The sequence below is a fragment of the Chenopodium album genome, chromosome 23, assembly GCF_948465745.1.
Source record: "Chenopodium album chromosome 23, dcCheAlbu1.1, whole genome shotgun sequence".
NCBI classification, from domain to species: domain Eukaryota; kingdom Viridiplantae; phylum Streptophyta; class Magnoliopsida; order Caryophyllales; family Amaranthaceae; genus Chenopodium; species Chenopodium album.
In genome coordinates this window covers 23341796-23364196 of record NC_137856.1, presented here as the reverse complement: position 1 = coordinate 23364196, position 22401 = coordinate 23341796, and the positions used below count along the sequence as shown (strand labels likewise).

Here is a 22401-nt window from a genome sequence, read left to right as displayed (position 1 = left end):
GGTTTGGTGGATTCACAACTTGCATGTACCCGTTTTTGCCAGGAGCGTTCAATTGGGTAGGTGAAGCATGAACCCCCAGAGGGTTATGTCCATATGTAGAACACATATGGGTTTCAGAAAAGTGAGAAAAGAACTCAATCAGGAAGTAGAATCGAGCCAACAGCACTAGAAATGGTCAAAACAAGAAGGCAGAGTTCTGGCTCGGTATTGGAAGAACTTGGCGCCAGACTACAGGGACTGTCGCCACAAAAGAACCCCTAACGCCAAGCGACAGAACTGTCGCTAGGCGACAAGCCCTGTGTTCTAGACACTAGTTCCTACATGCCTCAGCAGGTATCTGTGTTCTTAGACTTTTCCAGATTTCGCAGCATTATTCCGATTCTAGTTGTGAAAGAAATTTCTCAAATTTCCTACGTGTAAAAATCCTATGTTTTTGACTCATTGGTCTATCCAATGAGGACCTTTTTATGCATATGACAATAATGTTAATCAAAATTACGCACATGAAATACTTAGAATTTTTCGAGTCTCATCCGCTCATTCTAAATAATTGCCAAAATAAATTTCAGGAATTTAAATACCCAGTGGAGTCGCCAAAAAACTGTAGGGAATATTTCAAGCATTATGATCCCAAACTTGAACCCCACTGTGATCATACACTAAAGTATTGTGGCGTTCCAAAGGGAAGAAAGCTAGAGCAAAAGAGTCGCCAACAAGTTTTAGGAACTTGTAAACCCAAAAACGATCTAAGAGATCGTCAACTCCATAAGGTCTTGAACCAAACAGGGTTCGGGGATGATAGTACGAATCCAATCTACAAAAGAAAGGACCCGCCCTATAAAATAGGCCTCTACTTTGTTCTACTCGTATTCATGTGCGCTTTTCGACTAACATGCAAACATTAGATTGACCCTAACCTGTTTAATCTATGTTGGTTGAATATTAATGCACAAATAAAACTATTATTGGTGATCACTTGAATTAAAATCACATTAGCCTAAACCAAATTATTAAATATCTTATTAAGCGTGATTTCAAGTACAAATTCCCTTTATCATGCATAAAAGGCGTGATCAAGCAATAATAATAATATAAATAATACAAGCAACATAATAATAAGCAAAATCATAATAATCATAATAATTATAATAATAATAATAATCACGATAAGGCATAATAAAGCTTAACTATAATAGCAAGATCCTAGGCATGATACTAACAAGATTAATAACAAATCCTAGCATGTCACTAAGCATTAAAGATCAAAGCTTTAAACCTAACATGGTACTAACATGATAACATGATATTAGAAATAATAAAAGGCACCCTAAACATGATACTAGAAAGCAATAAAAACATCCTAACATGATACTAGGAATTAAACATAATTAAACATGCTTTCTACATTGTGAAAGAAATAGAGAGTAAGCTAATCTACTTACTTTGAAGCCTTGTACCTCTTTCTAATAACAAAATACACAAGTTAGTAAACTTCAATGAAAATAATAAAGAATAATCAAAGAATTAAATTAAAATCAAATTAAATAAAGTTTTGACTAGATTTGGACCAAACCCTCAGAAAATATCAACCTTGCACGTCTAGGGCGAAGGCAACTTCGAACTTGGCTAGATGATTCTAAGTCTTGTGAATGCGGAATATTGTGTGTAAAAGCTAGTTTAGAAAGAGAGAGAAAGAGAGAGAGAAAGAATTAAGTAATTCTTGATGAGAATTGATGGAGAGAATTGATGATAAACTGGTTGAAACTTTCTGGAAGTAAGTGGAGAATGATGTCTATTGCCAAATCATCACTATATGGGTACCCCAGTTTTTCCATGCTTTGAATTAGGCCGATCATTTTGAAAACATGATCATGAACTGTGGTACCCTTCTCCATTCGACAATCCAGAATCTCAAGATGGAGCTCATACCTTTCAACTCTAGCTTGTTTCTTAAACATAGCTTTGAGTTCTTCCATGATTGAGTAGGCATCCTGGTCCTCAAAACGCTTTTGAAGACTAGGCTCCATGGTAGCAATCATTAAGCAAGTGATAAGCATAGCTCTATCATGAGCTTCCTTATGCTTCTTGATCTCTGCCGCAGTAGGATTTTTTGGCAGAGGTCCTGGCAATGGGGTATCAATGACATCCTCCCTACCTTCAGATTTCAGAACAAGCCTTAGCATTCTTTCCTAGTTGGAAAAGTTTTCCCCTGTCAACCTATCCTTCTCAATGAATGGTCGAAGATTGTAAACGTTGTTGTCATTGTTATTACGGCTACCCATCTATGTCAAAAAAAGGCAAAGTTTAATAATTATGTTTAATAAATTAAAGTACCATAAAACACATTCATTTGGTAACTTTAAAACACTTTATTCAATAATTAAATGATCCCAATTGAATTTTAAGTGATTCCAAGATCCTTTATTTGTGCAATAATTGACCGGACTGAGGCCCTACCATTAACCATTACATTTTCAAGGTGAGTAAACTCTTTACTGATTACAACTCTTATAACTCTTGGTTGAATAATTAACCATCACATTTTTAATTATTACCCTTAGCTTCAAGGTTCTAAATTGATCTTTAGGTAACCTTGTTGAGTATAACCAATTAAAAGTGTAGAAGGTGATCTACCTCCACTTCCCCAAGATATAATATGACACTCTGCTGAGGCCAATCCATCATAAAAGATCGAAGGTTTCGTCGGGTTTTTAATTGGAAAAGCTGCCTCAATATTACTGGGACCTAGATTTATTATGTTGTGATTTATTTAGTGACCTCTAGCGCATCATCAATTAACATAAATAAAATCTAACATGCATAATCAACTAATGCAATAAAGCATGACATAGTATGGCCCCTTAGTCCTAAGAAAACTAGAAATGAAAAATGCTCCCACTTGAATCATCATGGATCTTCATCCACCTTGCTTCTTTGGGCCTCCACTTCATGGGCTTCTTTGAACTAACACTATTTAAATAACTATTATATTTACATTAAATAAAAGTTATAAAAATACTTAACGGTACGCAGACCGTATTTAGATTACAAAAATATATCACGATACGCAGATCGTATTTAAGAATCTATGGGCCATACTAGTCTATATATAGCAACATAATATCATATATTATAAAAGTGTCATATAATAAATCACTCAACATGCTTGTCTAAGCTACAACATCGAATGTTCATAATAAAGTCAACGCATTTCCTAAAATATCTTATATTTTTAATCATAATTAGATAATATCATATACTATTCATGACGGTTAATAAAATATCATATATTTAATTTAGTCATGAGATAGAATCAAATCATATTTTAATCTAGAAAGATAAATCATATTTAATCTTCCATGATTATCCTAAATAATTTAGGAGATTCTATCCTAATTATTAGCCAATCAAATAATTTTAAAATCAATTACATCCTAATCTAATTATGGAATAATCACATTATTTAAATCAATTATTATCCTTTTGGAATATGCTCAGAATATCCTAATCAATCTTATCCAAAATTAACCACTTTAATTTAGGATAATTACCAATTTAACAACTTAAATATGGATAATATCTAATATAACAACCTTTTGAAAATTTGATTCTATCCAAAATAAAACGATTTTATCCAAAATAAAACTAATTTTATCCCAAAATAGTTTGTAATTATCTTGAAATAATTTTAAAACAGATTTTTTTTTTTTTGAAAAACTGCAACTGCACGGTTGCTGGCCATGGTGGCTGGGCAAACAGCAGCAGAGGCAGCCACGGCAGCAGCGTGCAACGCTTGCACAGCTGCTGCCTCAGCCACCAAGACAGCCGCCCTCCCCTTCCCCTCCCTCTTGGACCAGCACCTGGTCGGCAGCCGCCGTCGCTGCGCCACCCAGCCGCAGTTGCCGACCTTAAATTTTTTTTTTTTGAGTTTTTAATTTAATTAAAATAACATTTATCCTAATTAAATTAAATCAGTCCAAAATTAAAATTAAATCATATTCAACTTTAAAATTTAGGGTTTATCATAAAATTAATCCCAATTTAATTCTAACCTTTAAAATTAAATCTATGATCATACATAAAACATTTTTATGCATAAATCAATCAAATTAAAATTATGAAACAAATTTAAAACGTAATCAACCAAAATAAGCATCAAAAATCATATTTTTAAGGCTAATAAGGTTCGAATTTTTGAATAAATTTGGGTTAGGGTTCGAAATTTTCGAACATTCTAGGGCATAATTCGGTCCTCTTCATGGCTATTTGAGCATAATTAAATCGTATTTAATCTATTCCAAAAGTTTAATCACATTAATTATAACAATTGAACCATAATTAAATTAATTTCTCCCTCTTAATTGATTATAAAATTAACGTGGACATCAAATAATCGTATTATTATGATCTAGTGCGTTCATGCAAGAGGCTAACTGATACCACTGTAGGAGTTTATAGGTACTACGTAGCGGAAATAACATGAATCAAATTCATAAAGCACCTAAACCAAGAATCGCATGCATAACACACAAGACACATAATCATTCCTTTGAAACGTGAATTCCACGAAGCTATTCGACAGGCAAATCAGGGAGAGAATAGAGCCCTAAGTGTTGCTCCTCTACTTAGTCCACGAGATTCGAACGAGCCGTCCACCAATACTAGATTGGTCGAGTGATTGAGGAAAACCGAGATCACCACCTTTTAGGAACCGAACCACCACCACCACCACCACCACCACGAGACACCACTGTGTGCCGAGGAGGAGGAGAGAGCCGTGAGAGAGAGGAGTATGAGAGGGGTTGGGTTTCGTGTTTGCTAATTCGGGTTTGATCAAAAGATCAGTAAATTGCTTACTTGCAAACCTAGGCACCTAGTCTATTTATAATCTCATTATAACTAGACTAGTGCACGAAGCCCAAATCCCTCCTTATTCCTCCATATGGCCGGCCACCTAGAGTGATGAGGCCCATGATGGGTGCTCGATCTAGCCCCTTTGTGTGATCTTATAGGATCCGTCCAATTGGGCTTTGGCCTATTTTACTAGTTCAAAGATCGTAAGTACCTCTAGCTATGGCAAAACGACGACCCAAATGTCTGGACTTAATTATCTCCATAATTTGATCCAATTATATATCTAGTAATTGCACACGACAAAGACATAACTCCTTCAAGTGTCTCAATGGCGTGGGCTTCTCAAACTCGAACTTATCTTTGATCTCCATCAATGTCGAATAACAATCCGTATTGAACTCATACTAGGGCTCGTACGCCTTTAGGTTCTTTAACTTGGTTTCTAGGCCGTCGGCTACCCAGACTTCCTTTCTCTTGTTCTTCCCTTCTTTCTTTTTCCCGGCCGAGTCTTGCTGAGAAGTTTGCTTCTTCTCAACCCCCTTGGCCGGTACTTCAGCTTTTGTGAGAGAACAGAAGTCTGCCACCTCTATATAAGCTTCGGCTTCCCGCAGAATGCCTGCGTATGTCCGAACCTTTTTGAGGACCAAGTCAAATTTGAAACCATTATGCCTTAATCCCCGGAGAAATTCTGAATAGGTGTAGGCGTCGCTCGAAGTGCGCCTACGTAAAAACATGTTGTGAGTATGCTTGGCGCTCATAGGAAGTGGGAATTGACATACGATTAGGGACAACAATTAGGGACAAGGAAAGTAGGGAGTCGCCAACAAGTTTTTTAAGGAACTTGTAAACCGTTCACGGATCATTTAAGGCAACCACGATTAAGGGACAACGATAGGCAACAACGATTGACCCATGAAGGTTACACCCCATTCATAATCCATGAGATTACTAACTCCATATGGTTCGGAATCACGAAAGGAGGATCGGGGATGATGGTACGAAGTGAGTCATGGAGTCACATTCGCCCGTATTGGCCTCTACTCGATTCTTATAGTGAAAAGTGTTCCTGTGATCTCAAAGGCATACAAACAAAATATTCAATTCGCTCCAAACTATTATTATGCTAAATTGGTTTAATATTAATGCAACATATAATTCTAAAATATCGTGATCACTTAATTAAACAACAAGATTAAAGGAACCTAAATCAGTTGTCCAAATTATCTTATTAGGCGTGATTTTCAATTACATATTCCCTTTAACTTGCAATATGGTGATCAATAAATATAGAATAAATAAACATTAATAATGGAAGCAATATAGCAATAAATCCAACAATATAAAAAAATCGTTAGAAAAATAATAGAAATAAAAGGAACATGATTCCTTACTTTGATTTTGTTTGCTTGCTACTATAAAAACAATAAACGCGTTAGTAACTTCAAGGAAAATTAATTAAACAATAATTAAAATGGAATTAAATTAAATTAAAATAGAATATAATTGATTTGGGGCCAAACCCTCAAACAGTTCTACCTTTCACGCCGTGGTTTAAGGATAGAACATCGGGTAAAGTACGGACTCCTTGGAGTGCTTAAGGAAGGTATTTTGAAAGAGAGAAGGGTAGGCTAGTGTTTAGGCCAGAGCATAGAAGAGAAAATGAGAAAGCTGATTGATGCCCCGTACATCAGAAATGAGGGGGTATTTATAGGAAAAATGTGCTGAGGGAACACACGGAACCCTAAAATGACAAAAACCCTAAAAATTATCCCGTGACACGGTAAACTGTACCGTGACACGGGAAACTCCACCGTCAGACGGGAAAGATTCCTGTGACACGGTGCAGTTTTGTGGGACGCGGGATATTTTTAGCAAACGGGGAAAGAAAATGCGTTAGGGTTTACGCGGAAAGGACACATAATGCACCCGTGTCACAGCAGATTTCCCGTGACACGGGAAATCTTACCGTCGGACGGGAGAGATTCTCGTGTCACGGTGTACTTCTGTCGTGACGCGGGAGATTTATGTCCGTTTTCCCGTCTAAATTCATTTTTAAACCCTAATTTCGTTCAGCATTTTAAGTGCCGATTGATAATTTCGGGCCATTTTCAGATTTATTAATATTGGGCTAAAAAATGAAAATAAATAAAAGAAATAAAAAAAAAAAATTGGGCCAAAAATAAATAATAAAACAATAGAATAAAAAAGGTTTTGGGCTGAAAATAAAACTATGCTTTTACCAAACATCAAGACTGATCCATGGACTATTCAGAAATACGAATTTAATTAAATATGATTTTTAAGCACTCTCGGGATTAAATACTGAACCCGACCAATAAAAGCGGTGAAAGGTTGTTCATCATCGGGTTTGGTTTTGGGGAGACATTTTTAGGTGTCTACAATAGGCCATCTCATCTGGCAGATTATGAATTTGGGCTTTCTCTTGATTGAATCTCTGGACGTACGAACGCAACCCCTCATTCTTTCCTTGGACGATCGTAGCCAAATTAAGGCTCGTCTTCCTTGGAGGAATATTGTAGGAGAAGTTTCCTACGAACAACATGCTTAATGTTGTGAAGCAGTTGATGCACCGGCTGGCATACTATTGAACCAGTCTTGCGCCACACCCTTGAGAGTGGCCGGGAAGCACCTACACCAAATGGCATCATCCACACATTGTAAATACATAAGAAACCTGTACGAAGTGACGTGCTCCTCCGGGTTGCCCGTACCATCATAGGCACCCACTAGAATACTTTTCACCTTTGCAGGCTGAGGAGAGCCGAGGGTCTCTTGAGAAAACGGAGGCGGCTTGTCTCCTAGATTTAACATACGCATTTGCCAATCAATTGGCTGCGGCTGAGCTTGTGGTCCGGCCAGATAAGCTGTCTAGTCGAACGGTTGTCCGAACTGTCCATACTGCCCGAGTATAGCAGGGTTAGTCGGCAGAAAAGTATTGAAATTATAAGGAACTTGATACTGAAATGGTTGAATTGGAACTGGGACTGGAGTTCGAGTCCGATGAGCTTGACTGCTGCTGGTCCTAGCCGTACTGGTATGCTTGGAGGAGATGTGATTTAAGAAATCATCCGACATTGATGGCGTAGAGGCAGTGTCCGAATAGGCTATTCGTTCACGCTACTTATGCCGAAGATAGTCTCTTGCATCCCTAAACCGACGAGACGGCTCAGTGATCTCTTTCTGAGCTCATATGTCCTGCCCCCAGCCGACTGCGTTTTTCCAAGGATCCGAGACAAATCCGTCCTCGGTACCCTCGGCAAACGTTCCTGCCGGCGGTTTGGGGTGTTACCAACATCTACTGCATTAGTCGCTTTGCTCTGGGGTTTCTTTTTCTGGCCTTCCCCTTCTCTCCTGGGCGGTTAAATTTCACCAAATTCTAGTTCTAACAACCCCAATTCTAACAACCTTGAATCAAATTCTAACAACCTTCAATCAAATTCTAACAACCCCAATTCCCAACTAGTTCTAAGCAATCAGTTAAAATTTCACCTTAATTATCAGTTATCTTATCAAATCAAAAAATAAAACTTCAATAAAAAAATCTCACACATAAAAAGACATATTACTTTACCTTATACATATACAAGCAGAAAGATGAATTTGAATTAATCAACAATAAATTTTTTGACTATGCATCTAATAAGCTTGTTGAATTTCATAAACTACAACTATTTTTTTCAGGTTCCACAACAAATCGAAAGCTGAATGACAAATTGGAAAAAAAAAAAAAAACCAAAAAATTTAACACTACAAATTATAAATCAAATACTAGAAGGACTGGCGTTGGTTATTATAGAACCCTAACTACTTGCGATATTACAGTATAACCTAATTTTTACAATTCAAGAATTAATTTAACCCTAACTTTATTATTGGAGAAGATGAGGAACGGGAAACACAAAGCCAAACGGGTAGAGGACTTTTATATATATATATATATATATATATATATATATATTAGGAAAGGCTCTCGTGAAAATTTGTCTTATGTGAGAATTTTTCTTATGTGAGAACACTCTTTATGTTCTAAATTTTAACTCTTATGTTCTAAATTTTAAATCTGATGTTCTTAACTTTTCCTTAGGTGTTATAAATTAAATCAAATGTTATAATTTAGTACTCACATGTTCTAAACCATAAATTAGTTAAGTTTGATATTATTAATTTTAAAAAACTTGTTCCAAAATTTTAACTTATATGTTCTAAATTTTAAAACGTGTGTTCGATGATTTTTAATTATATGTTCCAGATTTTAAAGCGTATGTTCTATTTTTTTACTCGCATATTCTAAATTTTTTACTCACATGTTCTATATTCTATATCAATTGTTCTAAATTTTTATTCACATGTTCATAATCTTAAATCAGATGTTCTAAATTTTACTCATGTTTAAAATTTCATAAAGCAATTTTAATAAATATTTAATCACTTGTTCTAATTCTTAAATAAGATGTTCTAAACATATTATTCACACTGATGTTCTAAATTATTACTCATATGTTCTAAATTTTAATTTAAGTGACATGTTCTAAATTTTTACTCTTATGTTCTAAATTTGTACTCAGATGTTCTAAATTTAAGATCAGTTCTCATATAAGTACAAATTCTCACATATGGGCCTATTCTCACCGGATCCCTCCCATATATATATATATATATATTGTATTTCAATACAAAAATAAAACCAACTTAACCCACCAAAATGACAACATTGCCCCTGTATATAGCTGTATAATTATACGTATAGTGTATTTCAATACAAAAATTAAACCAACTTAACCCTCCGAAATGACAACATTTCCCCTGTGCTGGGAAATTTAACCCCGGGCTGAGCCAAGCTCCTTTTTATTCACCGAAAAAAAACTTCTCTCTTTTTCACCAAAAAAGCGCACTCCTTGATCTCCATTGAGGCTACTCCTTTTCACCAAATCGAGTTTCCATTGAAGCAGCTTTTGAGGTAATGTTGTTTCCTTTTGTAATTTTCGAAAATCAATTTCACAATGTAGGGTTTGCCCTCTTTAGAAGTATATGTCAGTATAGTCAAATTAGGGTTTTTCTTAATTCGATTTTTGAATTACAGGTTAAAATTATTAAGGTGATTTTTCTAGCCTAATTGTTCATAGAGAACTATGAAATTGAACCTTTCTCCTTAAAATTATGAGCCTAATTTGCTAATTAAATCAAATTCGGTTGATTTAATGTTAGGATGGAAATAAAGCGGATGTCTTTTTCTAATTGAATCGAATATGGTTGATTTAATGTTAGGATGGAACTAGGGCGGATGTCTTTTGCTAATTGAATCAAATTTGTTTGCTTTAATGTTAGGATGGAACTAGGTCGGATGGCTGCTGAGCTAGATATTCTTACCTTGAATCAGAAACTCGATCAATTGCATGCGGAGCTCGAACAAATTAATTCAGAGTAATCCTTATTTCTTATAGTATTCGGTTCTCCGTTTTAAATACTGAGCTAGAAATTGATTTTTGTTGTGAGATAGAAATTGGTTTGTTTACAAGTATATCTCAGAAATAAATTGGGATTTTCTCATTTTGAACTCGAAGTTTATAAATTTGTACTAACAATATAAATATTGTGGGTGGTGAAGGACTTATTCGGCATTCTTACCTGATTGGGATCCCCCTTATGAATTTCCTCCTGGACGCGATGACTGTTATCTGATGGCTTTGGAAAAGGACCGCATTGACAGCATTAAACCTTGTGCTGAGGCTGTCTTGAAAATATTTAACCAAGAAAATGTATGTACCAACAAATCAACACCTGTAACTTATTCTTATGTCTATGTTGTTTTGTTTTTTGTTCTTTACATGATCGTTGGCCTGTCTCATTGCAGCTTACAGACTATGAACTTATGGATTGTCTCGATATCTGTTTTGCTCGAGATTATGATTTTTTTGCTCATTGCAACTTCACTGCCAAGCCTAAGTCAGCTCCCTTGAAAGCCGGCGATTTTTCCTCTAAGGTGTTCTTTGCTGAGTTGAAGATGAATTCTAAAAATGAAATTATTCCATCTAATTATGCTGTGTTGGATGGTGAGCTTTTAATAACTCTCCCTTTATTGCATTGTCATTTTAAGACCTTTTTTGTTTTCACTATTTAACTTTTCAATTTAACCTCTCAATCTAGTTCATATGCTATCAGAATGGTAAAACTGCTATTTTATTTCATATCTAAGTACAAGATGGTCACTATCTTAAAATGTAAACCGATTGTTATAACAATAAACATTCTAAATAGGGTAACCAGTAAACCAGGAAATCTTTCTCTAGAGATAGGTTGTTCTGCTAGATCTGACTTATTCTTAGTGGGCTCAATGTTTGTCTTACTAGTCATGTACTGCTTTGGATTTAACTTGTGGTTACTCTAGTTCGTGTTATACGTATTATGTAATTGAAAATTATCCGGGAGTTGGAGTGATCGGCGACATGTCTTTGCAAAAGATAATTTCCTAACATATCCTCATAGCTAGTAGCTAGTAGGGTGGGTCGGGGTAAAGTCCACATGGAATAAGCATATGAATCAGTGTCACCTTTTAAGCAAGCATCAAACTCCAGATGATAATGTTCCCACTAGCATGCATTAAGTTATTATCTAATATTCTTTGACTTCCCAACTAATAACCAGATTATCCTCTAAAAAAAATAGGTACTCCCTAAATAAGCATACTTACGTTAATGAACCTATTTCCCCCACTATTTCTATTTTCCAACCAAATGTTAAGCGATGTAAAGGGCAATGTGAACAACACCTAGCATCTCATCAATTCACACCACCCACTCTTGTGAATGTGGTGGCTTATAACTTAATAGGACTATGTGAGTCTATGTCTTACTTAACCCAACCTCGTGTTGGTGATTGATTCACTAATTAGTGATCAAACATAGTAAATAAATGCACCTAGAATCCCTTGAACCCTCTTCTGAGCTACCATGCAAGTAGTAAACTTAAATACTTTAACTAACTATGAGTAATTCATTAGATGTCTTGAGGGTAAAGATGATTTATTCCAATTACAAAAAAGTATTATAAGACCATCTCCAATGGTGAGACTCTAGTAGTATTTTTCAGGAGAGAGAATTTTTTTTTTTGCAAAGAATACCATTAGGTTCAACTTGAGTTTCAATTGACAAAAAATGTGGGGCCCTAACTAATATTATAATAATTCTATATTTATTTAACTTTTTTAAAAATATAAATAAGCCAACAACCCCTCAAATAAAAAAAGATAAAAGAAAATAATTGGATATGATGGGCCCAATGGAAAGTGACATAAGTATACTTAAATGTGAGTCTTACCATTGGGAAATTATAAATCATATGAGTTGCTAAATTGAGAAATGGGTTGAGTATTACCATTGGGAGTGAAAAACAATTCAACTTGTATTTTAATACTCAAAATTGAGTCTTACCATTGGAGATTGTCTAAGGTCATTAATGGGAAAGGGCGAAAATAATAATCAATCCATCTAACACATGCTCTAGGTTATCCAAACCTTATCCTAAAATCTTACTCATAAACTATTGAAAACAAGAAAGAAAGCAATTAAAAGTTCATAAATAATTTCTATGATTAAGGGAGCAATATGAACAAGTCAACAAATTCAAAGGAAGTAAACTAAGAAAGTATGTGAATAAATGAAAATAAACAGAACAAGTAAATTAAGCATTTATAAAAGAAATAAAGAAAGATACAAAGATACATAGAGGAGAGAGTAAAAAGAAGTCATTTAGATTAATAGGAGTCTTTAAATCTTGATATCTAAAATCAAACCCCAAGATAACAAGCTTTCCTACTTCCTCTTTTACAACCCTCCCTCTCTTAAGAAGAATAGCTAATGAGGAATAAGGTTTTCTGGTATTTATATGAAGGGAAAAAATTTACACATCTAAATACTAAATAAGATAAGTCTATGGAGTGTTTTGGTGGTCATTTTGATGGTGTCATAGCTTATATGGTCCAACGGTTGCTGTAACCTTGCCTAAAATGCCATAACCTCTGTTGCATGACAATTATTGCATGAACATGCTAGAAATCAGTCATGTAATGCTTCCAAAATGTTGGATTAAGTATCGACCATGGCTGACTCGTTTTGGGCAAGAACTCTATCCTAGAAACATCTTCGAAACGATTTCGTCCTCCCAATTAACGTTTTCCAGCCTTAATTAAAACTGCTATGTTAGAAATATGTTGCTAACTTAATTTTTTTTATTCTTTAAATTGTGAGAAGAAAGTTTGCTGGTATAGACCTATGCGATGAATAGTGTTTTTGTGTGTGTGTGTGTGTGTGTGTGTGTGTGTGCGCGGTATAACTGTTTTTTAAATGATGAGGGTAATTGGCTGACTAGCCAACAAGAGTACATCTTTATAAATTTCAATTTTGTAAGTATGTTTTTTTTTATATATGTAAAAATTACTAGATAAATGTCTTATTTGTGGAGAAATATTTTCCAAAACTTGCTTCTTACAAATATATTTTTTAACAGTTTAAAAATTTCGTCTCCCTTTTCTTACAATTGAGAATTTTCCATTTCCTAATTTCTCCATTTCACCGTTTCTGTTTACGTGCAACCTAGGTCATAACTCCTCTCTACTCGTCCGTTTGTGCATGTTGAGTAGGTGGCTTGATAGAAACCTCTTGAGATAGCTATCACCTCCAAGTCAAATTACCCTAGAATGTTTAGTAGGTTGGCATATATGTCCATTTGAATCAAACCCTTGTGCATCCACGATTCTATGATTGCCTCGCTCAATATTAATTTATCATAGGGCTCTATTTTTATGTCATATATGTCTCCAAAGGTGTACCTACAAGTTTAAAAGAATAGAAATGTTACCAAGTCATAAAAATTCAACAATATAAGCTAAAGTATATAAAGCAATAATATTATAATAGGATATACTACTACAACATTTATATGAATTAATTAAGCAATAACTAAGGTAAAAGATGCTGAATGAAGGAGTAAAGGTGGTCAAAACGAAAGGAATCAGGGGGCTAATAATGGCTATAATCACCACTTATCAGGGATTTTCGACTTTTAACCCTATTATGAAGGAATGGGAGGAAGTAAGAGTCCACGTGGTCTAGATTTGTTGTTGCTTTTATTCTTCATTAAGGGGCTTAAAATATTTGGAATCTTGAGGCAAGGGCATCCCTTGTTTTTTGAAAGTCAGGTGGACTAATTAGTAATTATTGTTTTTCATACATCTGAGATATGACACATAGCTCATATGTTAGGTTTTAGGTATGACTTACAAACGTGTTAAAAGCTTGGATGCATTGCATGCCTTTTTCTGTTTATTGCTTCTCTTCCCTGCTTATAGATTAGATCATTAGATATAGGGAGAGAGGTGTTTTTGTATCTGTATATGGCTTTATTTAGTAGGTAAAGTTATTTTTGTAATCGGTAGAGGTTCAACTGTTGAGGTTCTTGCAGAATTTCCAAATCTCTAAAGTTTCAATGCTCCTCAATTTTTTTTTTAAAAAAAATCATGTTTACATAGTGAGAATGCTTATTAGTAGGAAAGGTCATTTTTTAGGATGTGAAGTGTTGGCTCTTGAAAACTAATTTATCATTCCGAGATTGTGATCATTAATGATCGTGTAATTTTTCATTAAGTTTTATGTTTTTGATTTCCTTTGAGAAATCAGTGCAATAAGCATAAGTGAGAATTTGTTCCACAAGTAGCAGTTACTATACTATCCATATTTAATCTTAGAATATATTAGCTGCTGTTGAGGGCAAGAGGATATGCTTGGCAACTTTTACTAGACTTGTGGGCACACATTCAAGGCATTATCTATCATGATTTACTGTGCTTTCCCTTAATCAAAACGTAGGGTATGGATACAGTTTGGTATAACTAATTTGTCTTTGATGAGTTTAGGATTTATTATTTATTCTATTTTATTATTATTTCAATTATTATTGCTTTGAAAATTCCAGGTTTTGATATTCCAATTTGAAATACTCTCGTAAACCTTTATCCCACTTATATTGGAAGTAGCCTGTTTGTTTCCCTACTGGAAACCCTTTTTATTGATTACATAAAAAATTTAATTTTGCAAAGTAGATTATGTATTGTTTGTTTTACTTTATTTTTTGGTACATATATACAACTAAGTAGTAATTTGATTTACTTTTTTTATTGTTAATTTTGTTTTAGTATTTCTCTAAGGAAATTTGTTGTATCCTATTGTTGTTTTAGTTCTATTTGAAATTATATAGCCTGGTTGTATTTTTTTATTTTTTTTAGCAGTTACTTTTAAAACTTTACTGTATCCTGCCTTTTGTTTTAAAATCAATTCTAGCACTTTGTATATTTTAATTTTTATTTTATGGAGTAGCTTTTGATATCAATTCAATCTATCCATGTTGAATGTTCCGGCTATTAACTTCAAAATATTGCATGACTTGATCAATATTTTCTTTAGAATTGGTGTTGACCTTTAACAATTGGTCTTGTAGATGCATCGAGTTAGTTATTTTGTAAATGCTTTATTACCTTATCTTCTCCTATTGTGATATTGAATGTACAATTTTTAACGTCTTAATACTTAGATGTTATTATTGTGCATTGGTTCTTAGATCTTAATTTTCTCGTTTTCATGTGGATATCAGGTGTTAACTGGAAACTTGGCTGTGAGATGTGCCCAGAAGTAGTTGCTCATCCCACCTCTGGACCCGGTGAAAGGCTCTTGTTGTGTCGACACAGTCCTCACTTTATTTGTGTTGACTGATGAGGAATCTTGACAATATATCATGTTAACGTCTGTTGTAATTATTACAATATATTTCGTATTAAATTTTAAGGATTTTAAACTATTTACTCTAATGTGAGTTTGCATTATCTAGTATGTATGTTCATGGTGCTAAGTATTAGTGCTGTTGTTAAACTTGATGTGAGCTACTTATTTTAATGTGTTGGACTTTGATTAAACTATTTTAATCCTTGGGTCCAATATTTCTCTTTATTACAACGTGCGTGTATTCATAATTTGGTAACGTTATGTTTAAATGTGTGTTAATGTGTTATAAATTGAAGCCAATTTATGTAAATGAATTGCGTTATTAAGTATAATATTGACTATCTTGTCAATATAGTATATATAATATATGGACCTCTGCCTTTTCCTTTCAACTTATATTACTCTGACTCTTTAATTTTGCTTTAAGTACCAATGTCGGATCTTTGACATTTGGACACTTTAATTTGGGCAATCTCAAAAGATTTTAACACGAGTCCAAGTAACATACGAAGTAGCTTTTAGCAGATGACCATTCATCTTTGATACTCGTTTGAAAATTTGCATAAGTAAAGATTAGTGAGATATATTTTGTAGATTTGAAAGAGGAAAATGAAAACGGAGGGCATTATTTTCAAGGCTTTGAGTATGGTATGAGAAGGCAACTGAACTTTGCAATAGAGAACCTATCAAGAGCTGCTGGCAAATGATATACATCCGAGAACTTAGATTTAGCAATGGAAATTTGCATTACGTTGATAATGGTAACAGGAGCAACCAAGAATAGTATTCAGATGTCAAGGTTTAAGACTTAAGGTTCTCATTTGCTTATTCTTAATTGACTCCTGACGAAAGAAAGTTCTAATGAATTCCACTTACAGAGGTATTATGAGCTAAAGTCATCAATTCTTGCATTTTTGAAGAAAAGCATGCCCTCCCTACCAGGGCTAATTCAGATTACTTAATTAATCAAATCAACAAGTTCAGGGAGTTATAGAAACTGCTCCAACAGGAAAACCCCAACAATTACAAAATATAAAATAAAAGCATGCTCTACTTGAGTTCCATAAATACGATTACATAAAGTGAGAGGAAGGTTCCTCAAAGCCTGTAGCCTAGATGCAGCTCTCCACCATATCAATTTCGTAGGTATTCTTGGCGCAATCCGGAATGGTGTTGTGCTTGATTATATCCCCCTCCATATCAATTGCCATTCGTGCACTGTTATTCCAACAATATCAGCTCCGCTGTCCGCAATTTTCATGACCTGCCAGTAAATGTGATTAGGTTACCAAGAACTGGCTGAAAGTGTACAACATGAATACATGATAACCTTCTGATTTAATTGTGTGAGTGGATGTGCAATTCTCAAGTATACATTTGTGATTAGTACCAAGCAATCAATAGAGACCGAGTGTGATTATATTCCGTTTACTATGAATTTGAAAGATGAATATACTCTAAAGCCAACCTATCCTCTTCAAAATGAATAACTCTGTCAGTTTATCAACTCTTGCATATCGAAAGTACCCCCCCTTCCCAAGCAGTCACCAGAAAGACGTATAGCCTACTCACAGACATTGAAACAATTCAACTCATTCATGATGCCTAGTAAGCAGTTGCTGCACTTGAAACTCCAATGCAGAATACAGCTTCTATACCCACTATGAACCTCGCCCTAGGAAGAGAGTGGCCATGTTTTGGACCTCAAAATCTAAGAATGCAGCTACTTACTGAATTACTGCTGCAGTTCAAGCTTTCAATCTCACACATCAGCAAATAAATTAATCTGATAACCCAACATGCTAATCCCCAAACTGAACACATGACTGACATGAGTTTCTAATTAATAAGCAAATCAATTTGAACAACATGAAACAATCAAAATGATGTGTTACGACCATGAATCAAACTTGGGATTGTTCATGTTTGCTTTTATCCGTTATCAGGGGTAATATTTGGATGGTATAAAGAATGTTGTCTCCCAAATTGTATTCTCAAGTATAACTTTCAGTTAACTCTATACTGGGGCAGCGATACCTAAATGACTCATACGACAAATTAATACACGTAGCCATCTCAGACAAACCAATACAAAGATGCATATGGTCATAAAGAATGTATATCCTAGATTCATAGGTAACATGTGAATTGTGGGCAGTCAAAAGCAGTTTTCATGTCAAAATTCCCTATCATCAAATCCTAGTCGAGCAAATAATTACATACCAAGTGCCTCTGCAACACTTATACACGCCTTAGGATTTCTCTCAACATAATAGCAAATAAGTCTTTGGCACCAGCAGAAATTGAAGGCCATGGATGTGTGACTCAAGCCAAGCTTCCCGTTCTTGATCTGATAAAAAAATCCCAGCTTCAGTCTCTGAAACAGTCGCAAACACTATGAATCAGAACCATAGAAATGAGATGGGTAGATTACAGAATACAGATAAATGAATTGAAGAAAATATCCCCTCACAAACTCACAATGCATATTCATAAAATCTTATAACATCTCTATTGGCTGCTGTAACAATCTTATAATGTTCACTAAGTAGCATGAAACACGTTGAATTCTGTTTCAGGAAGTATATGCTTACCAGCCCAAAAGGGAGGAACTCTACTTAGAAGAATGTATACAATGACCCCAACACTCCATACATCTATCTCTTTCCCATAGTTGTGCTCCAAAACCTCTGGTGCTAGATAATATGCACTTCTGACAAGTTCATTGTATACTTTCCCTGCATTTTTCTACTCAATCAATTGAACCCCCAATAAAGATTAGCAATTGACAGGTAACAAAAAAATAAAAATCATTGACCGATCGTTTCAGAATGCCCAAATCGTTGAAGCCATAAAATTGGCAACAAAAAAAGACCTAAAAATCAAAATTCATTCTCAGAACCAGAAATTTCACTTCAAATTCAAATCAAAATATTCAAAGCTTTAGATACTCAAACATATACTCTGTTCAATAACTAAACAAAAAGCATTAAGCACTCATTCAGCCATTGTTAGCTCGAATCTCATTTATTCTTCCATACCTCAGCATATAAAGCAGCAAAATCAGAGCATAAATTCAAAGATTCTATCAAAAGAATATAGTATTTCAAAATAAATAACAAATACAAATTGAAACAAAGCTTTAAGGAGCAACATGAAACTCAGAGACCACAAGCTTTAGGGAACACCAGCTAGAGACGATCAAAAGGATTGGCAGTAGTCCAAGACTGATCATCCATATAACATGAGTAACCTTAGAGATGCAGAAATCAGAGGTAACTCTGCAATGGTACTTTTAATTTTTTTAAAAGTTTAGCTATGCAAATCAGTTTATCAAAAAAGGTATAAACTTAATTCACTTCCCTCTTTACGTTCACAAATAAACTCCACACTTGCCAAGTAGTATTAAACTTCCTATGTCAATACATGCAAAAATGACTATAAAGACATTAACAGTATAAACATCTCATATATCAATTGATTTCCCAACCATTTTAGGTAAATCTCACCAAATTATTTATTAGATAGGGAAAAAAAATACTACGTATATAATAATTTTGAACTTCAGAAATAGAAAAAAAAAATACCTGAACAATGAAAATAGGAGTCTTAATGATATTTTTAGCACAAGGAACATCATAAACAAGGTTCTTTAGCAACATGGGATCAGCACCAACTATTCCCACCAGCTCCAACACAACAATTCGCCTCTGCCTTGACAAACAACGGTCCTTCCCTGGTACAATCAACAATCAATTTACCCTCAGGGGCTAATAGTTAACCGCCCTGCAAGAGGGTAGAAATTAACAAGAAGCTAAGATTATGATTCGCTAACAATTTTTGCAGCATCCGCAACTCCTTTCTCTAGTGACATTCAAAATTTCATCACATTCAATTCCTATTACTGGTTTTCATTAGGCACGGGATGGGCAGCAGGAGTATATATTTGTGAGTATGACATCTGTCAAACCAGATATATCGATTTAAGGAGTTTATGCAATAAGTCTATAACATCTCATATGTTGCTAAAAGAGAAGAACAGACCTATAAGCACAAGATTCACATGTGAATACTATATCGTTTTATGATAATAGGGGGGAGGGAAATGTGATTGGCAAATTATATAGATTTTCCTTCAGAAGTTGACTTATCATCCTTATGTCAAATTGCTACCTCAAGTCGAAGGCCTGACCCGGATTTTGAAATTCGACAATGAATAGAATAAAACTGAGTTCTACCTGCCGACTTCCCAAACATTTCATTCCCCAAAATGAAAAATCGCAAGTATTGAATCCAAGCCAGCAAGGCAACATTTCTATCAACTTTTGTGATCCAAGTAATAATCGTGGCACATATAAGTTCTTTATCCTGTTGCAACTAATTTTAGAAGAACAAAGATTCATACAATCTACTCTCTTCAACAGCTAATAACAAATCATTGAAGATAATTTTTTTCTTCTTTTAGAACCATCTTGCAAGAAGCATTCTTATCAGCTTTATTAACCAAAGACCGGTAGATTTCAATCATGGGTATCCCACCATTGTGTCATGCCATTTTACAGTATAATTCTCTTCTTTCTCTCTCCTCGTTAGACTCAATTATCCACCTAGAAAAGGGTCTAAGAGATGGAGGAAGAAGAAGCCTCTTATAAATAATTCAACAAACCCAGAACTAAATTTAAAAAAGAAAAACAATTAAAATGAATACAAACCAGTAGAAGAGTGAAGAACATGAACAGCAACCACAAGATCTAGAGGTTAAGCAAGGTCATCAATACCGCAGTCGTCATTCCAGTGACCAATAAAAAACTAGAGTCCAAACTAAATCAAAGCTAGAGTCCACAAGTTTAAGAATCCATGAATTACATAACATCAAAGCTAGAGTCCAAGAGTTTAAGAGTCCATGAATTTAACTTCAAAATTAGAATCCATAAGTTCAAGAGTCCACAAGTTACATAAATTCAAGACAAGTTCAAAGCCACAAAGCAAACTAGATAAAAGGATCATTTCATTCACTTGTGGCATCTGAAACTTCAATTGTCTCATCAATAACAATCGTTGGTTGATCCAAAGTCAAGTCTTTCATTCCTACAAAACACAAAAAAAAAAATGAAAAAGATAATCACACATCACATATATTACATAATACATATAAACCAAACTTGTGAAAGATATATACTACGTATTAACTTGATAAAATCACCTTCTTCCTCCATAATTTCCAACTCAAGCTAGCTTTCTTCTATAGTAATTGGACATTTATTGCAAACAAAATTACAAACGGACATTTATTGCATAGAAAATTACAAACTGACAAATATCATGCACTGCATCAACCAAGCCTACCAACCCGAAAATCGGCATATGAGCATCAGAATGAATTTTCAAAGATCATCGAATCTAATCACTTGGAATCTGAACTCAAGCACAAATTTGGGATTTTATTCCAAAAAATCGGATATTCTAGAAAAATCGAAATTTGATTGTCACATCGTAAGATATTATAAAAATTGGGAAATTTTTTGAATGAATTTGTTGATTTTTATTTATTTATCATACTTTATCAGACTCATTACTACTTTAATACTCCCGGAGAATAAATTCCGGGGAACTTCATTTAAATCATTTCGAGGTATTCTTTGCAAAAGACATCAAGTTCCTCTCTAGAACCGGTAAAACATGTCAGTTTTTTGTAATAACAAACAAAGATGCTAATGAGTAAATATCCTATTTTTAAAGTTTCCTTTAACAGCCTTTTGTCCGAAGAAACTAAACTTAGCAGCACATTAGTGTCTGAAGAAACCTAAAGGTGAGATGGGCCTGTATGACACATTAGATTTGAAGCTCATAGTAAGTGCCACATTGGTGTGTAGACCATGTTCTCATCTCTTCATCCAAATCCTAAAAAACACTGGCTAAACATAGAAGTGAAATATTGGTGTGTAGACCATAGTAAGCCAATCTTACTCAGCTGTAAGACTTAGCATATTGTTGATAAATGCTTGAATTCAAATGAGTATATACACATGACACTTCATTTTGAACCAAAATCGGGATAGACTTCATCGACAATTCTACACCTGTGCTATTGTACCCATGTTTGCCAAATTGGGACAGATCAGAACAACACAAAACATGGGTATCAATTCCTTTCTATGAATACATCACATATCATACAGCAAGCTTAATGCTTTGAAATTGGCAACCGAAATCATGCATAGCATCTTTGTTGTGGGTATTTGCAATTAAGAACATGTATATATACAGTTCAGAATTCAGAAACAGTATCTGATTATACCGTGGTCTATGTAATACAACACTTGATCAACTTTTAAGTCTAACACATGGAACATCTAATGTATCCTATAGTTCATTTAAGATAGATGAACGTATCAGAATATAAAACCATTTACCTGGTGATTTACTACAAATATAAAGGCTCAAAGCTACATGTTTAGTTCCTACTAGTTTATCTTTGGAAGCCACAAAGCCATCAAGAAAAATCTAGCCAAAACGAACAGCCTAGAAAGGTCTAATTCTATCTAGTTTGACAGCTGCAATAACAAATAAATTCCTAAAAACTGTGAGCAATTAGAATCATCAATTCCCCTAATCAATCTTCTCCTCTAGTTCAGTTTCCATCAGGCAAATGTCATTAAGCAGTTCAGACAATTCATCTTCGTCGTCTGGATTCTCCATACTAATCTGAAACCTTGAAATATCCTACTGAATGACTGTTGGAACATCAACTGATGAG

The 22401-nt window shown here is 34.5% G+C and overlaps 1 protein-coding gene across 3 annotated transcripts; it reads left to right on the top strand.

Annotated features, from left to right (window-relative positions):
• Window positions 1-9691: 9691 nt before the first annotated feature.
• LOC145609331 (uncharacterized) lies at window positions 9692-15835 on the top strand. 3 transcript variants are annotated; one of them, XM_081664836.1, is made up of 5 exons: window positions 9692-9832; window positions 10212-10296; window positions 10481-10631; window positions 10727-10925; window positions 15517-15835. In XM_081664836.1, exons 2-5 carry the CDS (start codon window positions 10217-10219, stop codon window positions 15633-15635), a joined length of 549 nt encoding a protein of 182 aa, XP_081520962.1. In that variant the 5' UTR covers window positions 9692-9832; window positions 10212-10216; the 3' UTR covers window positions 15636-15835. The 3 variants fall into 3 exon arrangements, with proteins under 3 accessions (XP_081520962.1, XP_081520961.1, XP_081520963.1); XM_081664835.1 differs by having other exon boundaries at window positions 10201-10296; XM_081664837.1 differs by lacking the exon at window positions 10212-10296.
• Window positions 15836-22401: the final 6566 nt, after the last annotated feature.